The 20851-nt window shown below is 44.7% G+C and overlaps 1 protein-coding gene across 2 annotated transcripts in view; it reads left to right on the top strand.

The window, feature by feature from the left end:
- PHACTR2 (phosphatase and actin regulator 2) overlaps nt 1-20851 on the top strand; it is a 93208-nt gene that overhangs the window by 9274 nt on the left and 63083 nt on the right. Inside the window, exon 1 of one of the 2 annotated variants that reach the window (XM_065732772.1) lies at nt 15371-15571. The exons of the other annotated variant lie outside the window; for it this stretch is intronic. Coding sequence (XP_065588844.1) covers nt 15529-15571 — 43 coding nt within the window. The 5' untranslated portion in view covers nt 15371-15528. Of the gene's footprint in view, nt 1-15370; nt 15572-20851 lie in introns of those variants that run through there. 2 annotated transcript variants of the gene reach the window in all.

The following is a 20851-nucleotide window of genomic DNA, read 5'->3' as shown; positions in this document are numbered from 1 at the left end:
CTGCTTTGCCTTTGAGGTTTTTTTCAGGTCAGTAAAGAGCACCTCGAGTAGGAGGTCAGATTGCCAATGTAGAAAAGGGTTATCGCTGTTTTGAAAGACAGCTGATATATGCTTCCCTGAGAAAGCAGCAGAACTAAACTTCTCAGCACGGTGCAGATGGAACTGTGTCTGATTTGGTTTCTTGAAACAAAGAGTGAACAAATTTTATAAGGGAAAACTTGCTTGTGTCAACTGGGCTTCTTTTCAGCAGAGAGGAAAAGCGGAAAATGTTTTCATGTACCATGTGATTTTCCTTCTGGTCACCTTTCTGATCACATTTGTATCAGCATAAACACTCAGAAACTGGATGTTCTTCATAGCTGGTGCCAGGCTACTTCCCACAGCTGGGATGTGGTCTCTAGGTTATTTTGGATTTTGCTGTGTCAAAGATGACTAGTCCGATTTTGCCATCTTTAAAAAGCATATCCACTTTGCTCCTAATTCTTTCCTCCAATTTTAGTGACTGCTACTTTAACTGAAACTGTTACTTGCTCATTTATAGAACAGGCTATCTCTTTGCCGTATTTGTGCATAGCTACATCCCGTGCTTTGTGTAGTCCAGAAGGCACTGGATGGATGAGAGCAAAACTGCTTCCCAAGCAAAACAAGGCAGCAATCTGCAAGGCTGATGCTTAGCTGCCACACAGAGCCTGCGGAAAGCCAACACTGCTTAGGACAACTGTTAGAGATGGGCTGGATGGACCTTCCCTGTATGTGTAGGAGGAATGCAAGCAGGAAAGAGAAGTGGAGATGTCCTAACCTGGTGCAAGACATGTTAGTATATCTCAGTGACTGGGAAAGTGTTACCAAAGACAGATCTCATCACCTGTGTGAGAGAGCTGTGTGCTTTTAAACAAATGATTGTTAATCTGTTATAGCAATTTTTAAGAGCAGTTAAGTGAAGTACACTGTAATCATTAGCTGGTGAGTCTGACATCCATCCTGAGCAAAAATATGGAACAGATGATACAGGGACTGAGCCAGAAAAATGAAGAGATTGAATACAACTCCCATTAACATGGGTTTTAGGAAAAACAGGTCTGGGGAAATTCTTTCATACAGCTAACTTGCTGCATTATGAGTTGTTTGGCTTGGGTCTGCCATGTAGATGCTAACGTGATATACAATCAGTATGTTATGTATCAAATGAGTACCTAAATGCTAGGCTTCACAATACAAATGTATTTTAGGAATTGTCATCACATGTCTGGTGTGATTCAGGAGGCACACAGCAAGAACTGGTTCTCTGCTCTGTTCTGTGTGCTGCCACTGGCAATGACTGGCAAGAAAATATGAAACTATTTTTAGGTGAGAAACCAATGCATTCAGTATGGACAGATGAAAAGCTATATAAGCGGGAGGGAAAATAATTAGGTCATAGTTTCAGATAGGGAGGCTCAGGGTTGAGAGCAGTGATTTTGAAAGATACTTGCATAATACGTGTCATTATGCTGGGAGCACACGGTCAGCTGATGAGCTATGTCCCAGAGAGCTAAGGAACTCTTAAAATGTATTTGCAACACTGAAAGCATCTGACTCTGGTTTGAGCTCCTGGGATGCTAGGTAACCTCTGGTGTGCCACGTCTTGCTTGAAACTTGAAAATCTTGAAAAGATTCAGGGAAGCTTCATATAACTCAGTAATTGATGCCACTGTGAAAGAGTAGCCAAAACAAATTTCTTAATATTCTGAACCTTCTTTGCATCTCACCCTAAAATCTCTTTGCATCTCTGTAAATTTAGTAATACTGAAAAAAAAAAAAAGAAAAAAACCCAACCACCACCAACAAAAAAAACTGTCTCAGTACTGTTTCTTACCAAAAGAACGTTATGTTGGACCTCTGAATTTCCATCCATGACTAAATATCACCGAGTTGTATCTGTAGATGTACGTTGTCAGGAATGGTGACGTGTATATATCATAGAAAGCTGATACTGGCTGATTCTGATTAGAAAAAGGAAGGTAACAGTTAATGACCATCAGGGAAATAACAATATTTCAGAAGTTACAGCCAATGGACTGGTAAAAAGGCTGGAAGTCAGGGACCCCAGGTATTAGAAGGCTTCAAGAGGGATGTTTCCTAATCAAAGCCTCAGAATTCAGAATTCCTCCTTCCAATTTTAATGAAACCCCTGTTTCCAGTGGAGCTACCCGCATCTGCCTTAATTGCTGGCTGTTGGACACAACAGTATGGTGACACTGAGACATACGAGTCTTGGCTACCTCCTCAGCATGAGAAAGGCTTCTTGGAATAATGCCCATTACAGTGTCTCTCAGCGCACGTGTGGTTAAATGAAAGATGCTCAATTCTTTCTCATTATCACAGAGCCAGCACTGGCCAGGGTTCCAGTGCAACACATTAACTCATGTTACTGTCATGCCCAAGTACTTACAAGAGGGGCTGACAGGGGTAAGCCAGAACCAATTAAACCAATTATCACCACTTGCTCCAGTGGAGGGCAGATTTTGGAGTTTTTCCAGTGTCTGAAATCAGGTGACATCCTCATTTCTCAGGGTCGCTGTCAGCCTGGCAGTGCAGTTGGATCACACACAAGGCTGCAGTGAAGGCCATGGATAAAAATCACTTTGCTGTTTTGCCCAGGAGGAAGGGCTTGCTGCCTGAGCTTGGTTGCTTGGGAGGCAAATTGCTGGTGCTGCTCTTCATGCTGCAAGGAACTGCTTCTTTGTTCTGGCACTGTTGTTTTACACAGATGGCATGCTTATCTCCTCTGCTCTGATGAGAAAGAGTTTACTAAAGTTTTATTTTTCCAAAGAAAGCCAGGAAAAAAAGTTAATGTCCTTTAATGTCATGTTTAAAATGCCCTTCTCTGTCATCCAAGAATCCAAAGCCATGGGGCGTCCCTTGCCCAGTTCATAACTAAAGAACAGGGCACCTCACTCCCCACCGTGCTGACCCCTACAAGAAAGGATAAGATTCATTATTTGCAGGCCTTTTCCCCCAAACCTGCATTGTTTTGGTAGCCCAGTATCACCTGAAAGAAGACAGGCTCCTCAAGAAATCCTGTCTTCAGGCTGCTGTCCAAAATGCTGTTAAAGGGATTGGATACCATTTACCAATGGTGCAAGTGCTAATAAGGCACTACTATGGTTCAGGCAGCTGTGGTGGTTCCCCTAAATGGACATTTTAGTACCAAGGAGGAAAGCTTTGATATATATGTAATTCTGGTGCCCCTGTGGTTAGGCAGTGGTGGAGGAGAAGGCTGAGGACTATAAAACGAGGTGTTCGTGGGTCTAGCAACATTTATCTGAGAGGGAATAATTTCTCACACAGCTATCCTGATAGCTTTGAGGTTGTGACTGTAGCAGATCTGTTTGCTGAGTGCTGGGAGGTACTTGCTGACGAGAAGCCAGAGATTTGTCTTACCTCTCAGCTGGTGAACTCCCATAGTTCTCACTGTCTCAGCTGCACAGTGTTTTCAGGGCAAGAGTGCTCCTATCCCTTTTTCGCTTCTGGCCTGTAGCAAGTGGTATGAAAGATTTCAAGCACAATGGTAATAGCCTTAGAGTCACTAGACACAAACTTTACTTTCTCCATCTCAAAGGGAAGACGAGTCAAGAAGCCAAGTCTGAGTGTAGGCTGTTATTCTAAACTTTTGCTCACACTCAGAAACAATGCTCTACTGTTATGTTGTTTCCTGCAGATTACACTAATAACCAGTGAGTGATGAAGCATGAAAAGTGTTCCGGTTGCTTAGACTGAATTCTAATGTAAGAAAATGTGTCAGCTTTCAAAAGGCCGATCAAAAATACACAAGAGAGTGAATTAGATAAGATAGAGCACAGTAAATTTTGCTGTAACCCTCAAAAGCCAAAAACTTAGTGGAAAGAATGGATTTTATACCTAGGGAACTATAGTACTTTCTTCTCAAATATTTTGTGATTTGGCAATTACTTGCATACATTTATTCTCTAGAAGAGCATCATCTAATGTTGGTAGTGGAGTTTTCATGAAGGCTCAATTGTCATTATAATGGGGATATATGATTTTTTTGTGTGCATGTGCAGCATCTATGCAGCATACTGCAGGTTATAGGCTTGTTATCAGGAACAGGCAATTATAAAATCTAAGATTTATAACTACAGGATACTTGATCCCCCATGCAGTGGGATCCCCTTGCCTGTCTTTGGCCAGCAGCAGTAGCTGAAGGTGCCAGGGAGGGAAAGAGTGAGCTGTGCACACTTATACAGAAGCGTCACAATTGTCTGCTGCTTGTGTCTGATACATCAGATAAAAAACTCACAGTCACTGAAATACGCTTTAGTGACTTCAATAGTACAGCACCAAGGACACACTGAGTGACGTTCAGCTTTCATTTTGCCAATTCAGTAACAAGTTTTTAAACTAAAGACACATTCATGTAAATGTTCTGTCTGCCTAGGCTGTCAAATTTTCTTTTGTCGTCTAGGCTGGCTCAGATTTTAGTGAGCATTAACCTGGGAGGTGCAAAATTCCACAGTGCTTTGAAAGTTTACCCATCAGGCAGCGATGTTCAGTGTACAAACTGATGGGCTGAAGTAACTTTGTAGTGAGTATGATTGTTTCTTAATAAGGTGAGATGTCTATTAATGAACCAGTATTACTAGGGAACTTACATGAACCAAAAATTCCTTGCTTGAATTGTGGATCCAGTTACTTCCACAATTATTTATAAAGCCATCTAATATTTACCATATGATAAATATTATCATATTGTAAATGCCAGATTCCTATGAGCTGCCTGCACCAAAATTTCTTCACCTACTCATTTAATAACAGAACACCTCAACATTCAAATACTTAATTTTCTCTCTATCAGATTGGTAAACAGACCTCTGTGATATTTTTCCACACTTTTCCAGTCCATGGGACTGAACGGCACCAAGCCTTCTCTGCTGAAACTCTTGTGCAGACCTATAAACATTTCCTAGGACTAACAGGATGTTGTAATACAAACATCTGGGCACACTTCAGCATTGCTGGCTGCAGTAGAAATGTGTACCTTTTCTCCTGCATCAGCATTCAAGTTGACTTGCATTGGTTTAGTGTATCTGTGCACAGATATAGTAGGTCTAAGCAAAATTGCTTATTAAGTACATTTATTTTAAATCATCCATTCCACATCCTTGTCTTCCTTGTAAGGCATGGAGTTAGCAGAGGTAAATCTGTGTACCTGACCCCTGACAACGCGGTGAAACCATCTGTGACATCTGTGACAACCACACTACGTCTTGAAATGAGTGGAAGCCTGCCTGTGTCCAGATGCCATATCCCATGCTGAGATACTTTTGTGGAATTTGGGTGCACAAAATGACAAAATGGAGGTGGCCCTCTTTTGTCACTCAACCAAAAGGCTACTTCAGAAAGGGACGAGCATTTTCTCTGCTCACATTAAAGAAAAAATAAAAACAAACAAATAAAAAAACAACATACCCTCTGTGTTTTTCTCGGATGCCAATTCTGCACTCAGTTTTATTTTCAGCGTGCCAGGATAATGAGGATGGAAAGAACAGTACACACTTCTCAGTCACATAAATAAGTAGTAAAAACGCTCTGAAAGTTTTTGGCACATCTCCAGCAATGGATCATTAAATGGGAGGAATAAACAAGAAGCAACCATCAGCCTGACCTCCACATAATGCACTTAATGGCTGCCAGCTACATTCATAAATTTGCAGGCTCTGGTTTTTATCACTGTATATGAATCAAGGTCATGTTTCATAGTTGCTTTGGAGTTCATGAGAAAACGAAGACTCTGACATCTTGTGTTGTATTTTAGGAGTTTAAATGAGTGGGATGTGGGCTTGAGGGTACTTGGGAACACTCCTCCCCCCTCCTGGTACATCATATGGTTAGGCAAGACTTTATATAGACTTCTACTTGCTATTTTGGTAGAAAATAACTATTTACTGTGATACACAGCAACTGTTTTTAAAGAGAAATTGAGTGATCTTAGGTGTCTTGCTTGGCTGTTTTTTTTTTTCTCTCTTTTCTTCCTTACGTTATTCAGAGCAATAAAATTAGGAGTTGTTCATCACATGCCCCAGTGGCAGGAAAGCCCTGCACAAGATACTGCTGGTCCAGGGACTTAAAAGAAAGCCCTGGAGCATAATCCCAAGCAGAATTTTGATGATCAAAACCCACATCTAAATGTAACAGTGCTGCAACCAGTGAGCTTGGTTTCTTTTCTTAGGTGACAAATGATAGGACATGAGGAAAGGGCTTCAAGTTGCACTGAGAAGGTTTAGATTGGACTTCAGGAAGAATTTCTTCATGGAAAACCTGTTTGAGCATCAGAATGGGCTGCCCAGGGAAGTGGTGGAGTGCCCACCCCTGGAGGGGATTTAAGGGACGTGTGGACGTGGCAATAAGGGACGTGGCTCAGTGATGGGACTCAGTAGATCTGGTTGATGGTTGGATTTAGTGGTCCTGTTGAATGTGGTGACCCAGAAGGCCTTTCCCAAGCCATATGATTCTGACCATGCTGTTGGCAGCACCCAAGGGGCAGCTCCCTCATGGCCCAGGTCTGCACCATCTGTGTTTTGGAGGGCACGCAGCCTCGTGGCCAGGGCCCCAAGGACATTGGCAACTGCAGAGGCAGAGAAGGCTTCCCAGGCAGGCTGTACTCTTGAAAATGTGTATTTTCTTCCTTTGGGAACGAGTCTGCCTGGATTAATTTTTTGGGCACTCAAACACCTGCAGTAAGCACTGTAAATTAAGTCATTTTTCTCCCAGTAAGTAACATACCAGTAAAGATCTCAGTGCTAGTTGTCCTGCACCAGCATTGCAGCTTCTATGCAGGAATGTAATTCAGCGAGCCACAGAACCATGAAAATATCTGAAGTACAATTTCTTTTAAATTGATTTTCCTTACAGGCAGATTTTCTTCCTGGGCTTTTTTTTTTTTTTTTTTTTTTTTTTTTTTTGTGAAAGCTTCTGTCAGCCCTATTTAATTGCATTGGAGCTGAAAACAATAGTATTACATTTATATTAGCTCTAAAGTCTCTGCAATTTTTTCCTCCTGTATCCCATCTGGCTTTAATGGCTCTGAATTTTAATTTAATGAAATTTGTTCATTTTAACTAACTAGAATGTGCTGCATTAATGATCTGCTGTATTAAGTAGGTAGTAAAAAAAAAAGTGTAATATTGATGTTTAGTCTTGGTAAAAGCACTTTTCACTAGGACCATATAACATTCCCATCTCATGTAATTGTTTAGTTTCCTTCTGTGTGGGCTTTGTAACTGAATGAACCTGAGCTAAAAATGGTCTGGATCAGTACAGAAATCCCCAGGACTGGCAAATTAAAGCATACTGGTTCCCCTGGCCACCAGCACACAAGTGAATGACGCATGAGAATTTAAAAAGCAAAATCAGACTCAAAGATTTACACTTGATTTAAACAATCAGCACATAGAGACCAGGTGTCCCTGCTGAAAAGGACTTGGGAGTACTGTTGGTTGGCAAGCTGGACATGAGCCAGCAATGTGCCCTTGCAGCCCAGATGTACCCTAGACTGCATAAAAAAAACGTGTGGCCAGCAGAGTGAGGGAAGTGATCCTGCCCCTCTGTCAAGACCTCACCTGGAGTACTGCATCCAGATGTGTAGTACAGGAGAGACCTGATGGACCATGTCCAGAGGAGAGCTACAAAAATGATTCAGGGGATGGAACACCTCTCCTGTGAGGACAGTCTGAGAGCACTGGGGCTGCTCAGCCTGGAGAAGGCTCCAGAGAGCCCTGATAGCAGCCTTTCAGTATCTAAAAGGGAGCTACAGGAAGGGAGGAGACAGACTTTTTAGCAGGTTCTGTGGTGATTGGACAAGGGGAAATGGCTTCAAAAGAGGGGAGATTTAGATTGAACATAACAAAGACATTTTTACAATAAATGTGGTGAGGCACTGGCACAGCTTGGCCAGAGAGGTGGTGGATGCCCTGTCCCTGAAGACATTCAAGGTCAGTTTGGACCAGGCTTTGAGTAGCCTGGTCTAGCTGTGGGTGTCCCTGTTTATTGCAGGGGAGATGGACTAGGAGATGGACTAATGACCTTTAAGGATCTTCCAAGTCTAAAGATTCTATGATTCAGTGTGTAGGAGAGGAGTTTTAGGCAGAGCTCACCAGCCTTTCCATCTCATTAGGAATAGAAAGTCTTCTCTAGGGAGATTCTGTCAGGTTACTAGAGCAGCATTCCATTGGAAAGGATGAAAAGCCTGAGCCGCTGTAACCCTCCCTGTCCACAGTCATTCACTCAGCAGCATGGAAGCACTTTCCAACATCAAGGATGGCTTTAGAATAGGCAGTTAGGTAAGACCTATCAGCAAGCATACTAAATACAGTTAGGAGAAATGCTGAAGATCCTGAAAGATAATGGCTGGTTTGAAGACCAAGAGGTGGGGAGTTTGCAGTGAGCCTAGTAGAGGAGAGCCAACCTGGATCCATGCTCTGGATGTGCTCAGGCACCTCTGCATGCTCTGCAAGCATCCCTCCTGGGGAAGCTTTCCATAACTGCTGGCACTTCACTGCAAGGCAAGGACTTCGAGCAAAAGTCATGGATCCACAGTTCAAAAAAATAGATGCATATCATCAGGCTGCACAAAAGTGGATTAATTGTACCCTCTCATTTAGAATCCTTTTCCTTGTTGTGGGTTTTTCTGATGAATCAACAAAGATGTATGCTAAGTACCACAGCTGTAATTGCAGTAGGTGCAAAAGGGACTTTTCCATGATAGCCACAGGAAAAAAACTTCCCAGGTCTGAGCTACATGCCTTGAGGCAGCTGAAGCAAACAGACAGAAAGCAGCAGGCTGAGTTTGCCAGCAAGGAAATGCACCATGCCCTCACTGCTTCTGTAGCCAGTCACACACCCCTGAGAAAATGAGGTTGAGACCGATTGGGGAATTTTTGGTGGCCCAGCCTGTGCCAGGGAGCAGATCTGTACCTGTGTGACACAAAGTAGCAGCACTTTCACCACTCCTCCCCACAGCACTACTGTTGAAATGCAGAAATCTGACCTTGCGGATAATAGTACTTCCCTAGTACCAGTGTGGGGTGCTCAAATGCTGAAACAAAATATGCTGTACCAGTGCTGTACTTGGAAAGTGGATATGGGTTCAGTATTTGCAAAGTGGGAATAGTAAAACCTGACTTGCAGAAGATCATTCCGGAAAGAGCACAGTTCTGGAAAGGTGAGCACCCCCACTGCTGGCCTGCTAGTCACTAACAAATTAAGTGTACAGCGTCATGCTGTGCAGAGTAAGTGGACCAGGCACAGGGAGATGTCTGACATATATTTTGAGGTGTATTTAATATCGCAGCACTTCCGGATTCCAGTAACATGCTAGGGATTTTGGCATCAAATCAATGTTTGCATCAGTACCATGTGTCTCTGGAACAGAAGTGCTTACTTTAGAGCTGGCTATGAAAATAGTTTCCATTATAACCCCTTGTTTTCACATGCTTCTTATAATTTTTTTAAATCCTCTTTTGAGTCAAAAATTTCCATTCTGTATCTTTGCCAAAAGGTGAAGTTTTTCCCCTTCTTTTTCTTAAGTTCTGAGGAAGAATCCTTCAGATGTCTTTGAGTCATGTGAGAATGGAAAAAAAAAATGCATTTTCCCTGTAGGAAAAAAAAAAATCACCATATTTTTGTAGCAGTATTAAAAAAGGAGGAAATGAAACTGAAGGCTGAAACTTGTATTTTTGGCCTAGAGATATCTGAAGTAAACTAGCATTGTAGAAAATGACTTTGATTCAACGAAGGCAGAGATTATTCCAACTCTTGGCCATTAATCAGGCACAGGGCCAGCTTTCAAACGTTGCCGGTGTTCAGGATATTGTTTAAGATTTTGCCTTTGTAGCTGCCCATTTAAAGGGGAAAGAGCTGGTCCCCTGTGTTTTCTTGCCCTTCAGGGCTAATTACAATCCAGCAACACATTTAAATTCATTTTCAAATCTCATTGAATTAAGAGAAACTAGGGAAACTATTGTGCCAAACACTCTCAGCTTTTCTGAAATGCTTTTTTTCCTCAATTCTCACTAAAGCCAGTAAGAGCAAGTAGAGGCATTGAAGGCATGAAAGAAAGATGTGTAACAGCCATGCTGATCAGTGGTCCTCTGCTCCTCCACTGCTTTCTGTTCCTGTTTTTTTCCTGCTGGGAGCTGTAGCTGATGCACTATTGATAAAACCCCTTCCTCGTGTTCCATAAAACATACTGTGTGAGCCCACCCTTTGGGCTGATGGTATTGTTGTGACCTTCAGATTAGCATTTTCTGTTCATTTTCTATCATTCAAGACCCACTCTACGTGAATGTGTGTCTGGCAAAGACATCCCAAATGACGTGTTTATATTGCTCTGGTGCCAAAAAGCGGTGATTCATTAAGAAGCTTGGAGCCGTGGAGAGAGAGCTGCAGTCAGCAACCACCACACATGCTCTGAAGAACAGAAAGACGTGTTTTCTTAAGGAAAATGGTTAGTGTGTCAGGACTAGTATCATGGCTGACTTCTTCAGAGGGAAGAGGTTCTGCTGGGGAGCACAAAAGCTCTCCTGGATAAATGGCTTTGCTGTGGCAGCAACAGCCAGGAGGTGTTAAGCACAGAGGGGAGAGGGAAAGATACCCAAGGAAGCCAGTGCAGCTGGCGGGAGCCCTTGCAGCACTGAGTTAGTGTGCTGTCATGCTGGGAGCTCTGCTGTGGGGAAGAGGTGGAGGAGAGAAGCAGTACCACGGGGTAGGAACAGACCTCTGCACATGGGTTCTGCTGGGCCTGTGCCAGCTTACATCAAGCAATGGGGGCCATCCACCCTATTTAGTGTAACTAATGATACAAACTTGCAGTGGCCAAAGCCTCTGGAAGCATGGCACAAAGGCAACTCTTGAGGAATTCCGCAACCCAGGACGGTGTTTTAACGTCATCACTTTCTTCTTCCCCAGTGGCTTGAACTAGGACAGGCAGAAAGCTATTTATAATTTTTAATGCAGTCCTCTTTGTCTTTCATCATAAATCTGGAACCACGGGCAAAATTGATACCCGGTGATAAACACATGCTTGACTGGAAAATTTCTGACAGTTGTTTTCTTTTTGGAAAGGGAATGCTTTCCTGTGCCACCACAGCGCTGTCACTGCGCTGCTGAGCTCAGTGTAACAGGCAGCTGAGAGGGCTGCATGGGAACACTGGGCACAATGCAAATAACCACAGTCCTTCTTACGGCCAACAGTAAAAATGTGGAAGAGTGTGAAAATCATAGAATGGTTTGGGTTGGAAGGGACCTTTAAGAAGTTCTAGTTCCAACCCCCTGCTATAGATGGGGACACTTCCCTCTTGAGCAGGTTGTTCAAAACCGCATCCAGCCTGGCCTTGAACGCTCCCAGGGAGGGGGCATCCACAACCTCTCCAGGCAACCTGTTACAGTTTAAAATTGAAACTAGAACCTAACATTTAAATTATTAAGTACTAGGGTGGGACGTTACAGTATGTTATGACATCTGCTGTTAGATTGTTCAGCTTTTTCAGGAATGTCTGGTGTAGAGTTAGGGACAGGATGGGATCTAGTATACCAGGTGCCCTTGTGCTTTAAGCAAAGACATCTGTAACATTTTTTCCCCCAGTGTGCACAGTGCTTAGCCCCTGATAAAAGGATAAAACAAGATCTGAGCCCTGGAGAGTGCTCTTTGTATTGTGTATTACTTTTCAGTAAGCTCAAATTTAAAAAATACAACGCTGTCAGTTTAAACAGAACCTTTAGTTTGCTCATCTTTCATTGTCTTCCACAATCAAAGAAGTTATCCAAAACATGGATTACACCAATTCTGCTGTTTCATAAGGTTTTGGATAGCTGTTAACTCTTAAATGTGAAAGGATGTGAAAGGAATAAATACTGAAACTCTCTGGGTATGTAAGTAAAAGGTTTCTTCATAGGTGAGGTCTGCTGAAGTGAAATAGAACAACTGACTCCAGATACTTTCAAGGGAGTTGTTCCCTAGAGCAACTGGTCAGGCAGTTCCTTAATATGAGTAACATACTTTCAAGGATATAGCAAAAGCTACAGATCAGGTGTTAAAATCACATAGATAGAACTATAAGCATCCTTCACCCATCATTTAAAATCACACTGATGAAGTTCCCACTAGGTGCAGTTAGCACCGTGGGTCAGAAAGCACAAAAGAGCCATGCAGATGAAGGTGCCTCACACACAGCCCAGGTAATAAATTATTGAACTGCTGTGGCAAGGAATTGTTTACACGATTCCCACTGCCTGAAATTCACTTACAAAGTGTTTGGTGAATAATTTAGGCTAGCAAACAATGCATAGACTATTTGCAGATCGTTTGTGAACAGAGAGGAAAACTGCTGGTGCCAAACTGCCATGGAGGAGCTTGCCCAGCTGTGCTCTGTCCCTGTGTGCAATGGTGAAGAGCTGAGAGCTCAACACTCAGGGGATCACCTGCATACTGAGCAAGGTGCATCCCCTCAGGTTGCTCACAGGTGAGGACCACACTACCTGTCTCCCAGCAGCTGCACTGCTGTACTGGCAGAGCTCATCTAAGGACTGTCTACAATTTGTCTCAATCAGAATAGTCCTCATTTGTGTGCTAACTATGCTAGCCTAAGGTTCTGAATGTCACAGACTGAACTACAGAGGTCCCTCTCATAATTTACCTCCAATGTGGTAAATTAGGAATTACCTGTCTGGATAATTTCTGTTCTGAACTCAGTGTCATCTTCTTGGTTTGCCTTAGTAATCACCTGGATAACGTCTTTTTTCCTCTTGTAAGATGGAATGCTTTTGCCAGTCCTGCATTCTGAACCCTGTGACTAATTGCAGTGGCCTTTCATTACAGCTTCATGTTTAGTGCCATAAATTAGTCTTGATAACTGAAGAAAAAGTAATACAAATTCATTATTTTAAAGTGCTTCTTTACTGAACATGATCCTACAGAGCTCTAAAGATGGGGCAACAGCATCTATATATTGTAGATCATGTACTGCTGTTGTCCATCCCAGCAGAATAAGCCCATTGAAATACAGATGTCTTTGAAGTGTTACCAGGGGGATGGAATTTTGTCTTTGATGTGTGAGAGAGGTTAAAAGCTGTACATTATTTCATTCTCCCTTGGGAACTATTTGAAGTTTTACATTCGCTTCATTGATCTCCTGCAAGCCATTTTGAATTTATGTTCTGCAAGCATTTCTGAAGTCATGAAGATGCTATTCTTCCTCTTTTGGTGGAAGATTTCAGTCCTTGCGACAGCACGGAGCACTCGTTTAACACTGTGCCTAACAGTAAATTGGGACAAGAGGGGAAGAACGATGTGTGCAGCACAAAGCATTTGGGTAACCCCAGTTCTAACACCAAAACCTACCTAGGGCATGGTATCCACTGACCACATAAAAATGAATGAATTGAAATCTCATCTTTCTGCTAGAATCAGCTGCCAGCAAACACTATCACATTCTTAATCTTTAAAGTGTCCTGAGAGCCAACTACCGTGCCATTGTGGCAAAAAAATTAATAGACAGATTAAAATATTTCTATCACACTGAAGATTGAAAGCATCCAGACAGTTGAATACTAAATGCATGTATTTGGTTTGAGTACTCGTAGGGAATGTCAGTAGGATGCCAGAACTCTATCTGGAGGCAAATGCATCAGCATAGCTCTATACACAATAAATGTAATACATTGTTGCTTTCAACTTTCCAGTTTCTCTCATAGGTGGCATTAGTAGTTGTCTACTCTTGCAGTGTTGAGGATTCAGGGTTTGTGCCCTCTCACTGATGAGCTGTAAGCTGAATTCTTAATCTTAACAGCTTAAACAGCAGGAAAAAAAAAAAGCAGAGAAGTGATACTTTTTTTTAATGTGATGACCATTAACGACTATGACTAGAGTAGCCTATTGACCTTTACCACCTCCAAGCAGCAGATAAAGCAGAAAGACGCACAATTGTTCTACAGTTCAGTGCTGTTTTCTGTATTCAGCTAGACTTCCCTGCCTGGGATCAAGAGAAAGTATTCATTATTGTGCACTTTACAAAAGCTGATTAAAGGATTTATGGAGGTAGTGCTGGGTGCTCCCAGCATCTTGTCCATCACAAATAAAAATCTCCTTATTGAGACTTTTAAGTGTTCTTATGCAAGTAGGTTGTTTCTTGTTTAAAAGTTAGTCTTTGTGTCAGACTTTTAGTATCAGAAGCTTCATCATCTTATTCTATGTAATATGATGCCTACAGTCTGTGAATGTTACACATTAGTATTTATCTTCCAGTTCTGGGCTCCCCGGTACAAAATGTCAGGGATCTGCTTGAAAAAGTCCAGCAGAGGGCTACAAAGATGATAAAGGGTGTGGATCACCTCTCTGGGGAGGAAAGGCTGAGAGACCTGGGTCTGATCAGCTTTGAGAAAAGAAGACTCAGAGGGGATCTGATCCACATCTATAAATATCTAAGGGGCGGGAGGCAAAGGGACGAGGCTGGACTCTGCTCAGCAGTGCATGGTGATAGGATGGGGGGAAATGGTCACAAAGTGAAGCATAGGAAGTTCTGCACAAATGTGTGTGGGAATTTCTTCAAAGTGAGGGTGATGGAGCGCTGGCACAGCTGCACAGAGAGGTGGTGGAGTCTCCTTCTCTGGAGATGTTGACCCACCTGGACGCCTACCTGTGCAACCTGGGCTGCTTTGGCAGGGGGTTGGACTCGATGATCTTTAACAGGTCCCTTCCAACCCCTACAATTCTGTGATTCTGTGATTACCTAAACTAGAATTGAAATGGGCAGCGAGGCAGTGGCGCAGGCTGCCCAGAGGAGCCATGGATGCCCATCCCTGGAGGAGCTCAGAGCCAGGTTGCATGATCCCTGGGCAGCCTGGTCTGGTGGGGGGAACCCTGCCTGTGGCAGTGGGGTTGGGACTGGGCGGTGTTTGAGATCCCTTCCAACGGTGGTAAAAGAATTTCCCTGGGTGAAGATTTTCCTCCTAACGCCTAACCTAGTAGGGATTTTTTATTTGTTTTTCCCCCAGCCAACAGTTACCTGTTTGTTCTCGGATTAAGCTCGCAGCTCTGCTTAGATTACAGTCACGCGCTGAGAAAAACAAAACAAAAACTTCATTCCTCCCGCTACGCTGCTCGGGACCTCCCTACTTCCCCCACCCCTGAGTCCACCGACAAGTCCTTTCGTGCCGCTCGCAGCACGACGCCGCTCCCTTTCCCACCCAGGAAGGCTCCGTCCCGCTCCCCAGGAGGGGCCGAGCCGCGGGGCGGGGGCGGGGGCGAGGCGGCGCCGCGGGGCGGGAGCGGGGCTGGGCGCGGCGCCGCGGCCGCCGGCGCTCTCGGACCGCGACCGGGCAGCATGACGGGCGGCCGCCGGCCCGCAGCTGCCCCCGGGCAGCCGGCCGTCGGCGCGGCCCCGCCGAGGAACGCCGCGGCCCCCCGGAAGCAGCGGCGGCGGAGGCTGCGCGCCCGGCGGGCGGCGTGACTGCGGGACGCGTCCCGGCGGAGCCATGGGGCAGACCTCGGTCTCCACGCTGCCCGAGCCGGCCGGCGGTGAGTGGCGGCGGAGCGGGGCGGCCGCGTACGGCGGGCGGGGCGCCGGGGGCCCGCTGGTGAATGGGGACATGCGGGTGAGAAGGGGGAAAGGAGGAGAGAGGAAGGAAAAAAAGGAGAAAGGGGGTGTGTGTGCGGGGGGGGGGGAAGGGACCTCTGGCGCTTCGCCCAGCTGCACGGCTAGTAACCCGCCCATCTGGCTGCTTTGGCTCCGGGGTTTTTATGTGTAAGCGGTTACTTATTGGGCGTAAATAAAGAATATGCGAGTAGAACTTCTTTACTCTTTCTATTTCTCCCGTAGTTCTCCACGGATTAACTTTTTGAAGCGCTGGGTGGGTTGGTTTGGAGGCGCGTGGAGTAACGCGGTGCGTGGTGGTTACCGGGAGCAGTGTGGTGGGCCCCCCCGCAGCCATAGGAGGTAGAGTCTGCGTGAATTCCAGCCAGGTTTGAAGTTTCTTTCAAAAGCGTCACTGCACGGTGCGTTCTTTGACACCTCGAATCTCGTGTAGGTTTTATTTCTCTTTAATGTTAGTTTTTCTTCCTTTGCTTACTGCTGTTAACGTGGGAGCGTTCCACCGAAATAGGAGGCAGAGCACCAACCCTGCTTTTTCCCCTTTCTTTTCTTCGCGGATCCTTCAAAGCAGAGTTTCAACATTCTCACCTACATGTTCAGAAAGCCCTGCTGTGCTGCCCATGGTACAGCCTTCTGGTTGCCCAATATCAGGAAAAATCACAGCCAGTTTCTTCTCCTCCCACACCTCATATGGATGAGAATGTGACCATTTTCAGTCAATCTCACCCCGCTGTAGAGTTGTATCAAGGTGGATGTTGGGGAAACAGCTGTGAGGAAACAGATGCACTGGCTGCAAGTGGTTGTTGGATTTCCTGTACCAAACGTTGTCCAGGCTGTTCTGTGCACGAATGTGTGTTGAGGGTTGGGAAGGGGCCTGTAGTGTGGCAAGTAAGAGCCCTGGGGACTGTGTTTCCTCTGGAGGGTGCATCTGGACAGTAATTGGGCTGGATCCATAGCTTTAAAGGAAAAAAGTCACCCTTGAGTTCTTTCCTAACTGAAAGCAGTGTTTTCATTCAGAGCCATGAGGCAGTTATTGGACAGTACGAGTTACAGTGGTGCTACCAAACAAGCCCCAGTTATCACTCTTCTAAGAGCAGTGGGCCTTTGCCTAGATGCTGGCAGAACCTTCAGGTGTTGTTGCAAAACCACAGTCCCATGGAATCATAAAGGTTGAAAAAGACCACTAAGATCATCTGGTCCAACCTGCTGGGGTTCCAGTTCTGTTTATGGGAACCCTTGGGATAGACAGGGTAAGGGTGGCACAGTGCCTCAAAAGGCACAGTTGTGTGGTTTCCTCTGCTCTGCTGGGGAGTATGTCCTGACCACACATCACACAGTTTGGGTGGCTTGGTCCACTCAGGTCAGCGGCTGACTCCTGTCACTTCCAAGTGAGACTGATCTCCCCTTAGGTGAGGAGTCCTAAAACCTTCATTGATTTTGACATGCTGACCAGCCACAAGCCCTTTACGTCTTTGACAGCTGCTGGAGATTAGAGTTGAAGGAGATCGCTGTCTTGTACACGCAGGGGCTACAAATCTGTTTTAGTGTGAGGGAATCAATAGCACATTCAGACCCCTCATGAGCCAAACAAAAGCAGCTGTGAGAGGCGACTTGCCTGTTGGCTCTGTTTTTTTCCCCGAGCATGCCAGCCTTCAAGGGTTGCAGTCGTGCTGTTATGCCCTTACTGTGCCCACACAAGGCTCGGTGGGGCTGTTTGCTGCACACAGGAGGGACGAGATGGTTAGATCACAGCAGATCCTTCAGCTGGGCTGATTGAGGGAAAGTGGTTTGGTGCACAATGTAGGAATAAAAGACTTTTTCTCAAAAGAGTGATAGAATAAATACAATACAATACTCGGTATGGGCACCATCCAATATCTTGCTTCTTTTTGCTTTTTTTCTTTTCTCTCCCAGGATTTATTTTATTTAGAGTATTTTACTCTTGGAAAGGGAAATATAAACATAATTAAGCAGGCCAAGGTCCTGATGGCACTTTCCCATTGGGCTAGGTGCAAGAAGGAGACCTTACTGTAAAATTCAGTTCTCAATTTGGCGATGTATGCTCCTCCAGCCTGCACAGAGCTCTGTGCAAAATAGCAAATAGGAAGAATTGTATTTTTTTTATCTCTGGCTTTCTAGGAGTGTTCCAGTGAGAAATGCGCTCTCCCTGCAGTTTGCCATCGGATTGGTTTTGGAAAGGAGGAGCAGGGCTGGAATCGTCTCCTAAAACTATGATGGGGAGATGGACAGCAAAGCAGGCCTTAGTGTTTGTGGGGAACCAACATGCAATCTGTAGCTCCTTCTGCCCCTTAGGTCCTATTTTTGTGTTGTTTAGATTTGTTTTCTAAAGCTCGTTTATTTGTTATGATCTGCAAAGGTAAACAAAGAAAAGGAATTGGCCAGTGATAGCAAGACAGCATAGATATGTGGAAAAGGATGAGTTTATGCTATCCTTGTTCATCTTCTTCCTCTTCTGTGATTGTCCTGTGCCTGGCAGGACCTGATTAAAGTGCTTCCTCCTCATTCATTGGCTGAGGCTCAGTACATTTGGGGGCCATCAGCTATCATGTGCAAAGATTTATTTATCCTTTCTGATCAACAGCTTATCAAAAAAAAGAGCAGTGCACTGAAAAGAGGGTTTTTTGTTTGTTCGCTTGTTTTTTCCTTTTGGATTTACTCTTGGGTGGTTGAGTACAAGCCACTGTACTGGGGAACAGCTGAGTCCTCAAGTGAAAGTGCAATTGGTTGTCATATTGGGAAGAAAAGACTGCTTTTTCCTAGTAGTGCTGTCTTGTCAGGAGGTGAAGCTTATGGTAAAAACACATTTATGGATGATGCTAGGAAGAGGTCAGTCAGTGCAGCACAGAGTATGTGGAGCACAGCAGTGTGCAGTGGGGTAGGAGCAAGCTGTAAAGAGAAGGTCTCAGAACCTCTTGCCCCAGCAGCGTTCAGCTGAAGACAGGTTTTGGATCTCTGCACTGGTCTGCAAGAGGCACATATGAGGTGTGAAGTCTGTGGGCCTTTTTACTGAGGGGAGGGTGGGACTTCCTTTCATCTTATACATTTTGCAGGAACAAAGCACAAATTTTCAGGCTTGAGTTCATCCTGTTACAGACTAGAAGTTCTTTTCCAGGACACAAAAATGTACTTCAACAGCTCAGGAAAACCATTTCCCTCCCAGCTCACCCCATGAGATGAAAGCAGTTACTCTTAGGATTCTGTTGTTTGTTGACCTTGGCACTCAGTGAAATAATTATCATAGGTCAAAAGTTAACATGTTTCTCAGACTGCTCTTTTTCATCTCTCTTGGCATGATGGGATTTCCTCTTAATTGACAAGAAAAGCAGTGGCTTCACTTGCACCTGAGCAGAGGAATCATAATTGCCTTAACTGAGCAACCTTATCTTAATTCTGAAATGAAATAAAAAACAAATGTTTGTTTCAGCAGTTCCAGGTGTTGGTGTACAAACTAATGAGTTAACAGTGCAGCAATTTCAGGGCTTGTCCAAGAGGAAAGGTTATTCCAGTAGCACTCTTCAGTAGTCACTGCTTCTGAGCATTGCTGAAGGTGCTGTTCTGGAGCACGTGCTTCTATTCCTATGGGGCTGAGCATTGAGATACTCAGCAATGGGCTTAAACTTCATTTCTCTGCTATTCTGGAGATGCTAGTAAGCCCTTATGGTTTAAGAGACCCACTCTTAAAAAGGGGGGGGGGGGGGGGGAAGAGGTTTATTTTTCTCCTCTGTCTTCCTTTCAAAATGGAAGAATTATGACATCATTGTACTTTACAGCAGGACATCTTAAAGCATTTGCAGAAGCAGTAAGCTGCTCACAACACACCTACTGTCTTGTTGTTTCAGTTATTGGTGCACTCTAGAGTGGGAAGTCAAGATATTCAGCTGAAACGTCAAGTCCCATTTGATGAGAAGCCCTAAATGATTTGCCCACAGTTCCAAAGGAAGTGGCAGAGATCATTATCTTCCTTATTTTTTCCCAAGTTTAAATTGACTGGGGGCTTTGAGACTGAGCTGTTGCCCAGAATTTGGAATGAGTGGACAATTTGCTCCAGAAATTGGGGTGATTGAGTGAATATTTTAGTCAAAGGCCCTGAAGGCCCGCGTTTTCAGGTTTAGTGAGTTGCTACAAATTCACCTGGAGCTGCAAATGCTTAGACCTTTTAAAGTATTGGTTCTCATGTGTTGTGAGCTGAAATATAAAAAATAATAGGGGCTGCTGTAAATGTAGGTCTCGGTGCCTATAATCACATGCTGATTTTTGCTGTCAGGAAAGATCCAGTCGTGAGCATGTTAAATGAATCACTGTATATATAGGGACTTAGTAGATTTTTAAAATGTTATACTTGTAAAATGTATTTCAGCCTTGCTAGGTGCTGCCATATTCTCTGTGGACCATCCAGAGCAAAACTCTGCCCTATGTGCCTCAGCAGCAGGTGCTGAGCTCCGCAGCTGCTGGAGGAGCTCATTCAGCCTGAGCCTTCATCAGGGGCATGGCAGGGAGCAGGGGTCTCATGAGGACGTGGAGGAGCAGACACACCACAAGGACTGCATGTGCGTGAGAACACTGCACTGTATGAAAATAAAAAGGACGGTGCTCAGCAGATCCCAGGGCAGTGCTCACCCCTCCTCACTCTGAGGCTGCATCAAGGATGACAAACTCTCCATGTTTTCCTGCCAGGATGTGTGACCTTACATGTCAGGCCTGCTGGCTGAGATGCCCCTGTGCACTGGTGTTCAGTAGTCACTAATCACCTGTTTGCAGCGTTAATCATCGCCTTCATCCTCTGCTATGAGGAGAATGAGGATAGACTCCAAGGAGCTCAGCGCTGGCCAGGCCGCAAAGCCCAGCGAGCTGGCAAGGCTTATGTGGAGCCATGTTATCCAATGACCACCCCGATACTTCCCCCAGAAGCTCACGGGAGCTCTCGTTTCCTCCCAAGCCCCCTGTGCTAAGGCGTGCTGAAAGCTGATCCGCCTCTGTTGGATCTCAGCCGCCCCTTGGATCAGTTGTCCTTCCGTCCTAGATCCTTGGCCTCAGCTTGTTCACTGCTCCTGGATAATAAAGCCTTGTTCTAAGATGGCCCATTCCGACACAAGTTTCAGAGCTCTTTCCAGCCCTCTGTGTTATATTCCTGGATTTAAATGGGAAAACTTGGAATCACCAAGGTGCGACCAGGAGGAAAAATCCTC

Source organism: Cyrtonyx montezumae, unplaced genomic scaffold (genome assembly GCF_038088225.1).
Source record: "Cyrtonyx montezumae isolate F1298 unplaced genomic scaffold, pur_monq_1.0 scaffold_0, whole genome shotgun sequence".
In the NCBI taxonomy this organism is placed as follows: domain Eukaryota; kingdom Metazoa; phylum Chordata; class Aves; order Galliformes; family Odontophoridae; genus Cyrtonyx; species Cyrtonyx montezumae.
The sequence above is the reverse complement of the archived record's forward strand: the minus strand, read 5'-3'. Positions and strand labels throughout refer to the sequence as shown.